This window comes from Mixophyes fleayi, chromosome 4 (genome assembly GCF_038048845.1).
Source record: "Mixophyes fleayi isolate aMixFle1 chromosome 4, aMixFle1.hap1, whole genome shotgun sequence".
Lineage (NCBI taxonomy): Eukaryota > Metazoa > Chordata > Amphibia > Anura > Limnodynastidae > Mixophyes > Mixophyes fleayi.
In genome coordinates, this window is record NC_134405.1 from 200017258 (window position 1) to 200032085 (window position 14828).

The 14828-nt window shown below is 37.9% G+C and overlaps 1 protein-coding gene across 1 annotated transcript in view; it reads left to right on the plus strand.

The window, feature by feature from the left end:
* The window catches only part of LOC142150048 (GDNF family receptor alpha-2-like), a 28512-nt gene that overhangs the window by 11544 nt on the left and 2140 nt on the right, over nucleotides 1–14828 (plus strand). The window contains exons 2-6 of the mRNA XM_075205299.1: nucleotides 7440–7709; nucleotides 7945–8037; nucleotides 10452–10794; nucleotides 12924–13033; nucleotides 13630–13764. Of these exons, the coding sequence (XP_075061400.1) occupies nucleotides 7440–7709; nucleotides 7945–8037; nucleotides 10452–10794; nucleotides 12924–13033; nucleotides 13630–13764 (951 nt within the window). The remainder of the gene's footprint in view (nucleotides 1–7439; nucleotides 7710–7944; nucleotides 8038–10451; nucleotides 10795–12923; nucleotides 13034–13629; nucleotides 13765–14828) is intronic.

Genomic DNA, 14828 nt, shown 5'->3' on the forward strand with positions numbered 1-14828 from the left:
GACATCAATTTGCTACTTGAACCATGGCTGAAATTATTCCATTGGAAACTATAAACGGGTCACCCATTAACTTGCACCAGTGAACCAAAAAATGGTGCCATTGGTGCTGGAAAGTTCTGTGGGATACTGTGAATTACTCTGTTTGGATGTGGTTTCCAGTGATCATGGCAATAATCTTGGTTTTCAGTTCACGAACAGTCCTTTATTTGGATCACTAAAGACTTATTATTTTCCTGAGAATATTGTGAACTTCATAGTTTGCTTTCTGTAATTTCCTCAAGTTCATCTCAAATCCCTTGTAGGTACCAGAAATGTTAGGATGTCTTTGATAAAATACTGAGACGTTACCTGCCCCATCAATCGTATGATTGCCCAATTGATTTCAAACCTGAAAATTCTACTCTTTTCAGAAGTATATACTCATTATCCGAGCCAGAAATGATGACTCTTAAAGAATACATTAATGATATCACAAAAAAGTAGTCTTATTCGACCTTAGACTTTACCAGCAGCTTTGACCATTTTCTTTGTGAGCAAAAAGATGGAGTACTTCGCACCTTGTGTGAACCATTGAGCTTTGAATGCCATCACTATACCTAATAAGTAAAGAATATTATCTCTGAATTGTTTGAGAGGTTATGGTTTGCCAAATTCTTCACTAAATTGGACTTAATTGGGCTTACAATTTGATTTGGATATACCCTGGTGATGAATGGAAACTGACTATCAGATATAGTCAACATCCCAGCTTCTTGTCAACACCTTTTAATGATATCTTTCAAAATATTCTTGATCAGTTTGATAATTTATCTGGATAATATTCTCATCTATTCCCAAACTTTATCTGAAGACTGACATTGCGGCATTTATTTCTACAGTATCCAATATATCTCATTAAGTGAGTGATCTGGATTTTTCCTAACATTAGCTACAATATGGACTATCACCAATAATTGTATCCCTTTGTTGGTTCATTACAATTATCTTTAACCCTTGCACAGCCACCAACTACTGGGGCCAATTTCCTAGATCATTAGCTGTAATTTATTTGCAGCATTCATTACAGCAGTGTCACAACTAATCTTTCTCTCCCGCTATTCCTCTACTGCTGTGTGTCACTTTATGTGATCAGTAATTGTCATCTCTTTGGTAGTCAATTTCATATTGAAGATGTGTCCACAAGATTCGATAACCAGGAAGCCAGCAACTTCAAATGCTTGTAAGGTGTTAAAATGGTGAGTTTCCCTTCATTACCTTGGATCAGGATGCTCGTTAACCAGTTTAACAGGCACCATCTCAGCAGGGAAGAACTGCATGTGGGGATGATCCTGATACCTGCCCATCTCCAACACTTAGACCCATCCCGGCCAATCCCGATGCAGTTGACCTGAAGATAACCCTGCAGCATGGGATAACCATTGTGGGAAATTTGTGCCGTTTAAGAGACTCTGCAGGGCCAAATTCAGATTGTTTTGGGATTCTAAGGAGCCTGGTGTTAGATTGTTGTCTCTTACCAGCTCAATTGTGGTTCCTAATTTAAACCCTGCATCTTATTCTCATCTTTAGCTGGACATTCTCTATCAGGGAAAACCCTGCTCCAACCAAAGTTGCTTGTGACCATGCGACCTTACAGACGGATACCGGAACTTCATCCTTGCGTTCCAAGAGTGGAGCGCACGGGACCCACAATACATGCTGTCACCACCAGACTTTTAGATAATAGAGGAACCCGGACAGTTTCCTTTTAAGTCTACAGTCATCTGGGACAATTAATTATTTTGATATGTCTTTTGTGTTAGTAGTATTATAAATAAAGTGATTTGTTTCGGACACATTTTAATTTCATGAGATTAGTGTGCCTCTCCCACCCCGATTTTTTATTATTTACACTAAACACACATGCACACAGGATACTGCTGTTACCTTTTCTACACCTCCAGAATTCCTTGAGGACTTGGATTATCAGGACACTACAGCTGAAACAATATAACCACATTAGGTGCTATTAGCTACCTTATTTGATGTTATACTTTCCTACTTCAATCTGTATAAATAGTAGTGTTTGGGACAGTATTTATACTACTGGAAATTTTTGGTTATCGAGTTGGATACCCACTCCATCAATCAAACAGTGCACAAACATTGAGAGACCTTTATCACAATAACTACTGGGTCTTGTCATCTCTATTGTGCTAACATATGTTTATTGATGTATTTTGATCTGTTGCTCTTTTTATTTATATTAACTTTATACAATTGGATGTAATTAGTGACATTACTAGCCCTATAATGCTGAATCTATTCTATCTAGAAGCTGCTCATGAGTCTGGTCTCCTGGTGTGTCTACTTGAGGAGGGTGACAGGGTTCCAGATTCCTACCACAGTGATGGAAAACTTGCCAAGCGTTCGGGACCACCAAGACACAAGACTCAGGACTACATCTTGTCAGTTAATCTTCATAGTTGCAGCTTGACCAGACACTGCTAAACTGTTACCCCATAGGATTTTGCAACTTGGTCCGGTGAAGTAATTTCTATTATTTATATAAAGGTTAATGTCATATTGACTCTGAGATATGGTAGGAGTTCATATGAGTTTAGTGAAGGTGCTGATGGTTGTTTAAATTATTTTGTCGTAGTATCCTTCTCTTTTTACCTATGTGATCCAAAGAACCCTAAGGTTCCAGGAGTATTTAGTGAGTTCAGGCTCTAACCTCCTGGTATCCTCACAACTTTCATATGTAGTTTCCTAGAAAACCTCCTTTACAGCATCTTGAGACTCCTCATCAGGAGGGTGGGGGTGGAAGTACTGTGAGTGACTTACCTGAATGACTAAGTAGGCATGTACATGCCTTATAATACAACTATTGCCATTACTTATGTGCCTTGCAGAGTGGGTGTGCCTATCAGAGAACAGAAGGACTCATGTTACCAAGGCCTTGGTAACATGACTCCTTCTGTTCTATGATAGGCACATGACAGATACTCATTGCACATTGTAGGTTTAAGTTGCTGGTATCTGGGTAAGTCTGAACACTCAACTTTGATTGAGCTGTGCCAGCCTGACTTTTTGCGTCTCCTGATTTTGTCTTTGTCTGTCAATTTTGTACTTTGATGTCTTATGTGATTGTTGACACTTGATTGTTTGTCCTGACATTTTATATATCTGCCTAGCTCTATGGGAAAGTAGACTACTGTATGTGAAGAGCTTGTGTATCCTGGTTATTGCTGTTTACAGGATTCTCAGTACATTGACATTATAGTTATATATGTTGTGGCAAGAGCCCGCTACTGCTGAAGCACATGCGAACAACTTCTTCCTTTTTATGTAGTTTAATTGTCAGGATGGCAAATGTTTTGACACCGTACAGATTTCACAGCAATACTTGGAGTCCCTAAACGCTAGCTAGACATAGCTCAGCTCTCTCAAGACCAGCCAGCTTCCCCAGCGTTGATCTCAGTGCACAAATGACACAAACAAGCTTTTATACCTGATACTCCTCCCCCAGCCTTACCTTGATGGACAGGTGACACACCCACCTTCTCTTTAAAAGGAAACGCCCTATCGATGCCTCTGTTTGCACTAAAGAGACACATCCTGTCTGTTTGCTGAGAGGAAGGATTTTTCTGCATGTAAGTTAACCAAACTTAAACTATTGTTTGTTACACATAGGTCTTTACATTCAATCTAGGTGCATTGCTGCACAAATGTTTTACTTTACTTCCCTGCTTTCTCTGCATATTGCCATCTAAATGCCTCCTTTTGTTACAATGTGGATTTCCAAGTCTTCAGCAGAAACAGAGGTGGTTGAGCGGGTGTAAAGATAATTTCACACATACAACCTTAGTAACCTACTGTTATGTCCTTGTGAATTTGTACCTTTATCAGTGCAAGTAATCTCATCAAACACAGTATGAGCACAAAATACGTGGGGGTGTTTCAAATTGTAGAAATGTAAAATGTTGTTAAGGTTTTCTATCCATGTTGTTGCCTTGTTGTACCCTGGCAACTGTATTTACATTTGATGTTGCACTAACAAGACCTGGGGATGCATGCAGCAACCGGGCTTAAATGTTGTACTTATACTGATTACTATTGCCTCAAATAAGTGTTGTTCTTGTTCATGTGATGTCTTAGTGTTCTTTTGGGTATTTTCTGCAAGGGTTTCAGACAAATGAGTTAGTCAATCAAAATAAATAGAATGTAGATCCGGTGTAACCCTGGTTTAGAACAATGTTGTCCATGTTTTGTATCAAGTGGAATGCATCAGGAAATGGAGCAAGGGATGAGAGTTACCCTTGATTACACTGTTCCATTCCCCTCAAGTGCTGATGTCCAAGACTTACGTTACATCCAGGTTCAGGCCATTCAAGATAGCATTACCTTGTTGGTAGTGAGAGTGGTGACCTATAGTCCTATCCATAACAATAGGGGCAGTGAAGTGTATCTGAGAAACAAGCTAGTTTGACACCCAACAGTGGAGCTTCAGGTTTGAAGATTACCATACAGAGCTGAGAAGAGACTGAGAGTATTAGCAGTCATGCTTGCTGAGAGAGTGCAGAGACAATTTAACAAAGTGAAGCAACAAAAGCCCAGGGCTGGTGCTACTATTTTGCGAACCTAGGTGGCGTCTAGGGTGCCAATGGTTGGGGGACGCCGTAAACACTGAATGAGTGACAATTCCCAAGACGAATCAGTGTCACCTCTGATGTAAACCTGGGATCCAATGTCAACATTATTTATGTCTTGCAACTAAGCAAAGTGCTGAAGGAACAAATAAATGAGTAAGATTTGATCAAGAGATGGTATGGTGTCCATTTTTAACTGATTATTAAATCTGTATGTGTATTGTTGCTCAGCAGGAATGGGGGAGTTTCCAGCGTTAGGTAATAATGGGGGTCGTGCACAGAAAAGTCTTAGGGGCGTATTCAATTGTCAGCGTTAATGCTGCAAAACGAGTGCTCTAAAAATCTTACCGTTAATACGGTAATTACTCGCGGAATTTCAGCTCGCAGCTCCCCTGAAATTCCGCGAGTAAACTACCGTATTAACGGTTTTCGCGCACAATATTACCGTATAAACGGTAATATTTTTCGAGCGCTCGTTTTGCAGCATTAACGCTGACAATTGAATACGCACCTTAGAGGGTTACGTTTGACATTTCTTTTTACGTTATGTTTGCCCAAACAACAGTGAATGTAATAAATTAATATTTGTAAATAATAATGTGATTAAAAACCGATTACTAATAAATAATATATCACCACTATCCCTCGGCATTTATACCATTCTATAGCTGGTGCAAGTGATACAGCTGAAAATCGAGTACCTGGGAGAAGCCCAGAACTTTAGAGATGTGCGTGCGCTCAACCTGGGCATGTACTTATTGTACACTGGCTATGTGCACACACCCCTTCCCTCTCCCGTGCTGCCCACAAAGTCGTAGGCTGTTGGAAGTGTGCTTTGTGGTCAAAGATTAATTCAATGTACTTGCGCGGACTGTTGAACTGTCCATTTCTGGGCATGCACAGTGTAATTTTATTACAAATACGGCACATATCAGCATTTGCGTTCCTTAATGAATCAATCCCTCTGTTTGCAAATTCAGTGAAAAGCTTCTTAGAAACAGCAAATGTCACTTATATTGCCATATAACATGCTTTAATTGATGAATAAAACTATTCAGAAACAGATTACAGCATCAATACCATCATTTTATGATATATACTAAACCTTATATTAATATGTAAATGTTTTTTGTATTTTTATTTTTTTAAAAATATATATTAATTAAGTAGTGGGGAAAATGTAATTCCTTGAAGCTTAATCATACTATCCTGATTTCATCTGTCCCGATTTCAACAGGATAGACCTGATTTGAGGGGACCGTCCAGTAGTCCCAAGAGTCAGGACAAATGTGTCGACTCATGGGATGGTTCAGGACGATTTGGAAGTACGCTCAAATTTCCTATGGTGAGCAGGTTCTGTGCGCACCTGAGGCAGGTGTCTCTGGTGCCTGTGACAAGTGAATGGGGTATTTAGGGAAGGGAGGGATGTTGGTCCTTGGGTGCTGTGACCATATTCATTGTGACGTGACCCAAGCATGTCACGACTAGCCCCCACTTTTAGGCGTGCTTGTATACTAATTTAGCAATTCTAAAAATTGGGAGGTATTCTTTAATTAAGATATATTGTGTATATTAACAAATGGAAAAGAAAAAAAGTGTTCAGAAATAAAGCTGTACTATAAGTTTACACTTACATCACTCAACATGGGAGACTTGCCCAGAAAAGGCATCAAACCTCTCAACATTGGGTAATGCAGAATCAGGACATAAAAAGCTCATGACCTGCCAAACCCCACCCCAAAACATAACATGTATCTATATATGTATGTGTGTGTGTGTGTGTGCGTGTGTGTATATATATCTATACATATATATATATATATATATATATATATATATATACATTATATATATTGTGACAGAAGCACTGGGAAAGTGCTGAATGGCAGAGGTATGTGTCCAAGGCTTTCTGCTTTGTGTGTTTCTCAGCTCTAGGACAATATGGTAAGGATCCCTGGGGGTTATGACTGGTGAGAGATAGTGGGCACCATCCCCCAGGTCCATTTCAGGTCTTCTGGGCCTCCAGCCTAAGTGTAGGCTAATTTGTAACTGCACCTGTGTGTGGATGTTTATAAAATAGGCTGACTATACAGTCTCTCAGACCTGGGGCGGAGGTTGGGTGCCTCCTGAGAGACTCTGCAAATGGTGAGCTATTACCTCTAGGTTTTGTATATGTGTGGCACACAAAGTCCTTCACAAGAGAAGGTCTTCCTGTGTGTTAGTGCAAGACAGGCAAGGTGTTTATTTTTCAAGTTTTATTTGTTCTCCTGTCTAATAAAACTGCCTGAGGTCAGTTGTACCCAAACCCTGGACTTGTGTGACTTATCTGCTGCTGTCCACTACCATCTACCCCAGGAGATGGCACCTGTTTCTTACCCTGGTGATTACATTTGTACTCCTCTCAAAGTCTTCAATATACCCAAATAAGTTTGAAATGGAGATCAATGTGGGGAAGTCACAGTAAGAATGATATCACCAAACTGAATACTGTGTATGAGCAAACAATCTAAGGCAGTGGATCCCAAACTTTTACAGTTCAAGGCACCCTTAGAGTCTCCATACATTTTTCAAGGCACCCCTAAGCCAAAATAATTACCAAGTAGTCCCCCGCCTTGCTTACGACTGGCCCTGGCCGAGGCACCCCTGTGAGATCGCCGAGGCACCCCAAGGAGCCTAGACGCACAGTTTGGGAACCACTGATCTAAGGGATAAATATATTAAACTGCAGATTTGCATCTGAATGATAACAATTGAAAACGTCAGGCAACAGGTCACATGACATTGAATCTTTTTTTGTTATTTTATTTTTAGCCTTCTTGTCTGCTAATTCTCTGGAACCAAGGGATTGCATATCTGCAGAGCAGCTGTGTAAGAATGATTCCCACTGCAATTCCAGCTACCGTTTATTAAAGAATTGTTCCCGTACAGATGCAATGGTTCCAGTAAATATATCTGAGTGTCAAGAAGCAGCTGGGGTTATCTCTAGGACACCCCTAATGCACTGCAAATGCCAACGACGTATGAAGAAGGAAGAGATTTGTGTGACCATATATTGGACTGTACATTCTGGCTATGCACATGGTGAGTTTAATTTTGCTGTGTGTACATCCTCTCATCTCATGATATGTCCTGCAAATATAGCATAAAGTAACACATAGGGGAGATTCAATTGGCGGCAATGTGGCTCGTGTACTTTATTTCTTAAAACGCCCCTGGGATATTGTAAAGTGTTTTAACTAAAGGAAGCAAATTACAAAATGCTGTCTGCAAATCTGCAACCACTAATCATTTCAAATGTTCTGTATTCTGTGCACAGGTTACCTGGATTCATATAATTCTCCGTATAAAGATGAGGAGTTGGACACCATGAAGGATTTAGACAACATTCATCCAACCCTCCTTCCTTCCGGTATAATTTACATTAAATCTTTCTTTAACTGCATATTTGTATGTTTAAATGGAAATAGAAACATTGAAGCAATGCTGAGTATATGTTTACAATATATTATGCATATCACATAGCCATGATGTCTATAATGTATTACAGTACTTGTAGAGATCACCTTCAATCCATCAGACCACAGGTCACTACCTAATGTGAGGCTCTCAGCACAGCAACATGCTTGTCAATACAGCCACTATAAGCATGATATAGCTATACCATAATGCAGGTCAATGATCCAAATGGGTTAAGCCTGAGTTAATATATTTCTATTGATTAGGACACTTGTTAACTTTCAAAGACATACAATAAAATAAATAGATGTGTCACACAGTCACTGATTGGACAAAGTGCAGTATAGCAGCCAGACAGTTCAATTATGTAGTTGCTGAGAGTTCATTTTAACAAGGGGGGTTCATTAAGGCCGCCACTGGTTTATATCCTTGTGCAGATGAAGGAAAACTGTATATTTTGCTGAATTGTTACCTACAATTCATATCATATTCAGTCTATCACTCTGTTTGTAATTATTCCAGACTGTATGATGTGTTTGAAGGAGGGATAGGGACACAATGATTGTATTTTCCATTAATTCATCAATAAACCAAGATAGTGGCTAATGCATGTACTGTGGTTAATAAATATCCAGGGAGGAGCAGAGGATTTCTATAGGAGATTAAACAGTGTAGACAAAAGAAGGCTCACCAGCAGTAGGACAGTCAAATTCAATGCAAGCCCAGCAGTAAAATTATTTTAAAATATTGATAAACATATTCAATACCAGATGATTCTCAAATATCTGGTAACAGCATTAAATTCTGTTTTAGAGCGAACACCACCCACATTTTGTAAAGTCTAAATGACTGTTATGGTCAATTAATTGAGTTAGGTTTTTTTGTGTCTAAGTTCATGTGACAAGTCAGCTCCATATGCTCATTGGATCATGTGTTGTCTCTGAATGGTCTGTTTTCACACATGCTAATATGCTATTAGGGTCAGCCTTCCCTATTTTCCTAATAGGGGCCATTCCGCTTATGTTCCATACACACACATACAGTACAGTGGAATAGAGCTCACAAGGGAGCAACATGTCTGTGTCCCATCCCATCTGGAGTTTGGAGAAGGGGGGGGGGGGGCATTCCAGTTCTGGAATAACAAGATGCCTGAACTATTTCACATCTGATAAACTGAGATGTATCTTTTCTTATTTAAATTGCATTTTACAACTACAAGTGCATATTAGTTTTTTAAATTCAAGGAAAGCTTGTCATTCAAATTATCTTACAAAAATCATATAGTCATGGGTCTGTATACAGTGGTATGCCATACTGCCACTTCTCCTGCTGCCTCCATTGTAAAGATACCAAACTCTATTCACCATTCCTATTACATTTTACATATTGTCATTTTTTAATTTCCATACCACCACTTCTGAAAGTCCACTTCGACCACTGCATATAGTTATAAAATATAAGCAAACTTGTTTATGTTTAACCCTTAATACATACATGTATTTTTTGTTTAAGTTTGCTCTAAAACATTATAAAATTATCAAAATTCATGTAACAAACAAATCATGTGTACTTATTGAAGATAGAATTAGTAAGTAATGAGCAAAAAACAAATGATCACTATTTCAGTAAACCCAATATAGATTTTTTTTCTTTTTATAACATAATGATAAAATTACTACTGCAGCTCTGTTTAAAAAAAAAAGTTTACATCCAGTGGTGGAAGTGGGGGTGTATACAGTGGTAGGCCATACCGCCACTTCTCCTGCTTCCTTCATTGTAAAACTATCACATTCCCATTACATTTTTCATACCGCCACTTTTAAATTTCCATACCACCACTGCAAAATGTCCACTGCTTACAGTACAACTCAAAGCTATTATTTTTTTTTTAGATTCTCAAGGACTTCAATAAGAAGTCCTGGTGGAGTATCACTGTTACCTCATATTATTAGGGAACTTACCTGGTGACAAGGTTCAGATGCCCTTTCCCCTTTTGTTGTTTTGTTAATCAAAATAGTAGCAGAACAGTTCAGCACAACACTTGTTGGGCCAATTTCACTGTATAACTAAAAGTTGGGGAGAGTCTAAAGGGTTTGGAGAGTTTTTGCTTTTTCACTGTAAAGATTGAATAAAAAGAGTAAATCAATAAACTTAAAGTTGTTAAGATTACAGGAATCCTCTTATGGGTAGGAACAACTTGATTTGATCAAGAAGACCTTAAGTTAAAAATAGAAAAAGACTACACTGCTGTATCCATGAAAATAGATTTATTCAATTTATGGCATTTATTAGTTACAAATACATAAACATATCCTGGAAATGAATGTATTACATGTTTGTTTTAGTGATGCAGATATTTCTTTCTAGGGTTGGACCGGACCCGTTACAGTAATAACCAGTGCTTTATGGAGGCTAATGTCTGCAGCTCAAACGAAAGGTGCGATCAGCACAAGAATAACTATGCCATGCACTGTAGAGTGAATGCTGATGGCTCTTGTGACAGACACAAGTGTCACGAACACCTCAGAATTTTTTTAAAAAGAGTTCCTGCAGCATTCACAAAACGGTTCCTCTTCTGCCCATGTCGCCAGGATAGTAGCTGTGGAGAACGTAGGCGCAACAATATAGTGCCTAATTGTTCTTTTGAGGAAAAGCACAAAAAAAACTGCCTGCAGCTCTTCGATTCCTGCATGAATGATAACATATGCAAGTGAGTAAAACACATGTGCTTTTAATGCTTAAAACCAGTTACTTGTGGTGAACACAAGAAATAAAACACTTTATTAAAAAACTAAATGTGAAAAATGCTGTATATATGTATTAAATAAGGAAAAGGGGAGGGATGGGAAAATGTGTATACAGAGCACTCTTTTAGTTCAGTATATATAATAGATTTCTGTTAAAAGTAATAACTTTATTATAATAAACAGATGATACATTAGCGAAATAATTAAAAACACTCAGTGAATGGAAATGATGACCAAATGTACTAGGTAGAACACTGTTAAGAAGTAGTAAAAAAGACAACTATGCTGTCTCACTGTGTTCTATCGGTAATGTTAAGAAATAAGCTGTACCAATATCACATTAATCAAATATTGATATTGAGTTCAATATGTATAGGTATAATGGATTATCCTCATTGTGTGTCCAAACCTTCTATCATTTTATAGGTCTATTTCAGGACACTTAATATCTCATTAAAACCCCTATATATATCTCCTCTCCAAGGAACACAGTCCCATATTATCGCTCCTAGGGGTGGAACTCAGTACTACACTGGTTACAATGATGTAAATATTGTTAATCTGATAGTACATGGGTACATAACCTCACCCCTCTGCTACTGAATAGTAGTATAGATATGCTGTATATACTCAGAACAAAGATGATGCAAAAATATCGCTACTAAAAAGCTATTATTATTATTATTATTATTACAAACATGACAATGAAAATGCTTTATTTTGATTGACTTTATGAAAAACTAAACCACACAGTAAAATTAGAAACTGCTAAAGTTTATACTGGAACCTATAATTGTCCGGTGGACTTTCTTGTTGATACAGTAACATTCAGAGAGCACAAGCATAAAGTATTAAACCAATGGGATACACAATGATACAGACAATTAAATAAGTGTACAGCTACCTAATAGTAGTATGACAAATAGAAATAGTGCTCTTTCACTTCCACAATAATTAGATGTATTTAGTGCAATACAAATTATAAAGCACTTTGTTAGAAGGTATGACCATTAAACAGATCGAAGTAAGAGAAATACCACATAATGGCTTGGGTTGGGAATAGTGAATACTTTCAATGTGATGTGCCTGTTTCATGTAGAAGTAACTCTACTGGGGATTTTCCCAGTTCTTTTCTCTTTATCCAGCTTCTTTTGGAAAATTTGGCTACAAGTTTGTTTTAATTCTTACTATGTAACTGTATGATTTGGGAGCCAGTATGTCTACAGCTTAATACATAAAATGTAATCATTTTTGTAATAATTATTGTGTAGAGCATTGTTAAGAAGGAGGCTGGTCAGGGGAGGGTGGCAATTTTTACCCTATTAGGAACATTTTAAAAGAAAAAAAATGCAGGTGGCCCAGTGACCCAGCCCAAGATAGCTCACTATGGCACTGGTCCCTGAGGCTGGTGACTCAATGTCACACATACAATTAGTTATTATTAAATTGATTATTTGCAATTCATTGAAATCATTTTAATGCAAAGCTAAACAGATTTCAATAAAGCAGAAACGTTATTTTCAAGTGCTGAAGAACTTACAACATATAAACATTTTTTAATGCTATTGATTTGCTTTTCAATGCCAATATTCTATAAATATTATGCTATAAAGTCCAGAATATAAGAATGATTAGTGAGAATTGCATACAACTAATAGCAATTGAAACGTGTAGAATGTCAATATTAAAAAAAACAAAGGATGGTTCCAGGAGGGAATCTTAAAAACCTTAGATATTGCTTGGATATTAGGCAGAGCTGTGGTCTATTTATTCCTATAGATCTGCCATGGATCTTTATTTCTGAAAACTTTTCAATTATCCTTTGTTGTTGAATCATAGTGAGTATTTAGCAATAATACCAGCAACCATAGTTACCTCACACACAGTGATACTAGAACATTAACTAACGTTTAGTGTGCTCTGCCTGTACTGAGTGGTGCCTGTAGCCTGTTCCAAATCTAGATTTATTGACTGGCTGTGCAGAGGCGAAAATTAAGAACCACAAATTCTGTACTTAATATCCAATAAGTAACATTCCGTTATAATAGGTAACTGCAATTTATTATTGAGGCAAAACTTTCCTTTTTTTCAGATCTCGTTTGTTAGACTACCGGAAACATTGCCACCTGTTTGACAATAAGAAAGGAATCTGCCCTCCAGAACAGCACAATCGTTGCATACTGACCTATATGGGGATGATTGGTGAGACACTAAAGATGACTTATATGATACTCTGAGGGAGCAAATTACACTTGGCTCAACAACTTATTAGAAACGTTTTAAGGGGGAAAAAATACAGGTAACCCAGTGACCCAGCCCAAAGTAGCTCACTATGGGTTCGGACTGGACCCCCAGCCCCTGATGGTGCTAATATTATTATTAGTATTGTCTATTTATATAGTGCCAATCATATTATGCAGTCCTGTATCTAATCTTTCACATCAGCCCCTGTGCCATTGGAGCTTATAGTCTAACTCTCTATCACACTCACTCACTTACTCACTCTCCATTTTGTCAGAAGCTAATTAATCTACCAGTATGTTTTTGGCTTGTAGGAGGAAATCCATGCACGCACAAGGAGAACATATAAGCTCCACACAGATAGAGCCCCGTTCAGAATCAAACTCATGACCCCAGCGCCGTCAGACAGCAATGCTAACCACTGTGCCACAGTGCTGCCCATATGTGCTAATTAAATTTGTATAAAAAAAGATCTGTTTAAATACCTTTAAACATTTAGAGTATGACTGTCTATGCACATATATTAAAACACTTATGTTATTATCTTTTTCAAACAGGTACTGTAATGACTCCAAACTTCATCAACAACTCTAGCATGGACATGTCCATATGGTGCACCTGTGAAGGTAGCAGTAACCAGCAGGAGAAGTGCAACACTATCCTGGCAATGTTTACGTCTAACAGATGTCTGTGTAAGTTCAAGTCTCTGGATTTAATGATATCTAAGGCTGTTGGACATTACTTGTCCACCTTTGAACAAGGGTTTGAACACCTAGGCAGCATTAAATGCCTACGGGATATGATCATGTTCTACCAGCTTCATAGAGGTGGGAGTAGCTGACAATCAGTAATATGACATAATTTATTATGGCAGTGAGTGCTCCCCTCTCTTCAAAGAGGTGAAAAATATCCAAATGTATTATGCTATTGAACCCCATTAAGTATAGGCAACAAAATATTTGGTCAAGGAAATGTAGAATAGCACATTTATTCCTAAACTTCATGGATAGTCTCAGCAATATTAGATCATAAATAGCACATGCATAAATACTTTAATTATTACAATTTTACTCTTCTTGGGCTACCAGTTTCATTTTTTTTTTAAAAAAAAAGTGAAAATAGGAAAAACAAATAGCCCTAGTTTAATATAAAAAGCATTTTCTCAGCTACTGAATGCCACTATCACCATCCTGAAATGGAGAAAGCGATAGAAGGATAGTGATGGTACTAATACCACTACTGTCCATGGTAATTAGGCTCTCCCATGTGGAAGCTTTCACCACACAGACACGGGAGGGGTTTTGCCAGAGAAAAGGGTTATCTTTCTATAATGAATACACCTCTTAGTCCCTCTCATTGCATCTTCTACAGATGAATGAGCTGTTGGGATGAATGCAGTGGTATCATTAGTGACTGTCAGCTCCCATTTACTTTAGAAAACTCTGCAGCTTCACACAAACATAGCTGAGGAGCAGGGGGTCATAACTACAAGGTGTCGCCGGGTACCTAAACACACATCTGCCTAAAAATAATAAAAAGTAAATAAATAATTTTGTAATGAGCTTTTCATTGCTAGAGGAATAAGTGCCTCCTTTAGTTCTTCCAGTGATGTTACATGATGATGTCACAGTACGACCCATACAGCAGGGTAACCTAGGTAGAAGCAGAGTCAGGTCTCCTCTGCCAGGCAGCACTAATTAATACATCTATATAATTGTGATATAATAATAGCTGCTACTAGATTACATTTACAGTA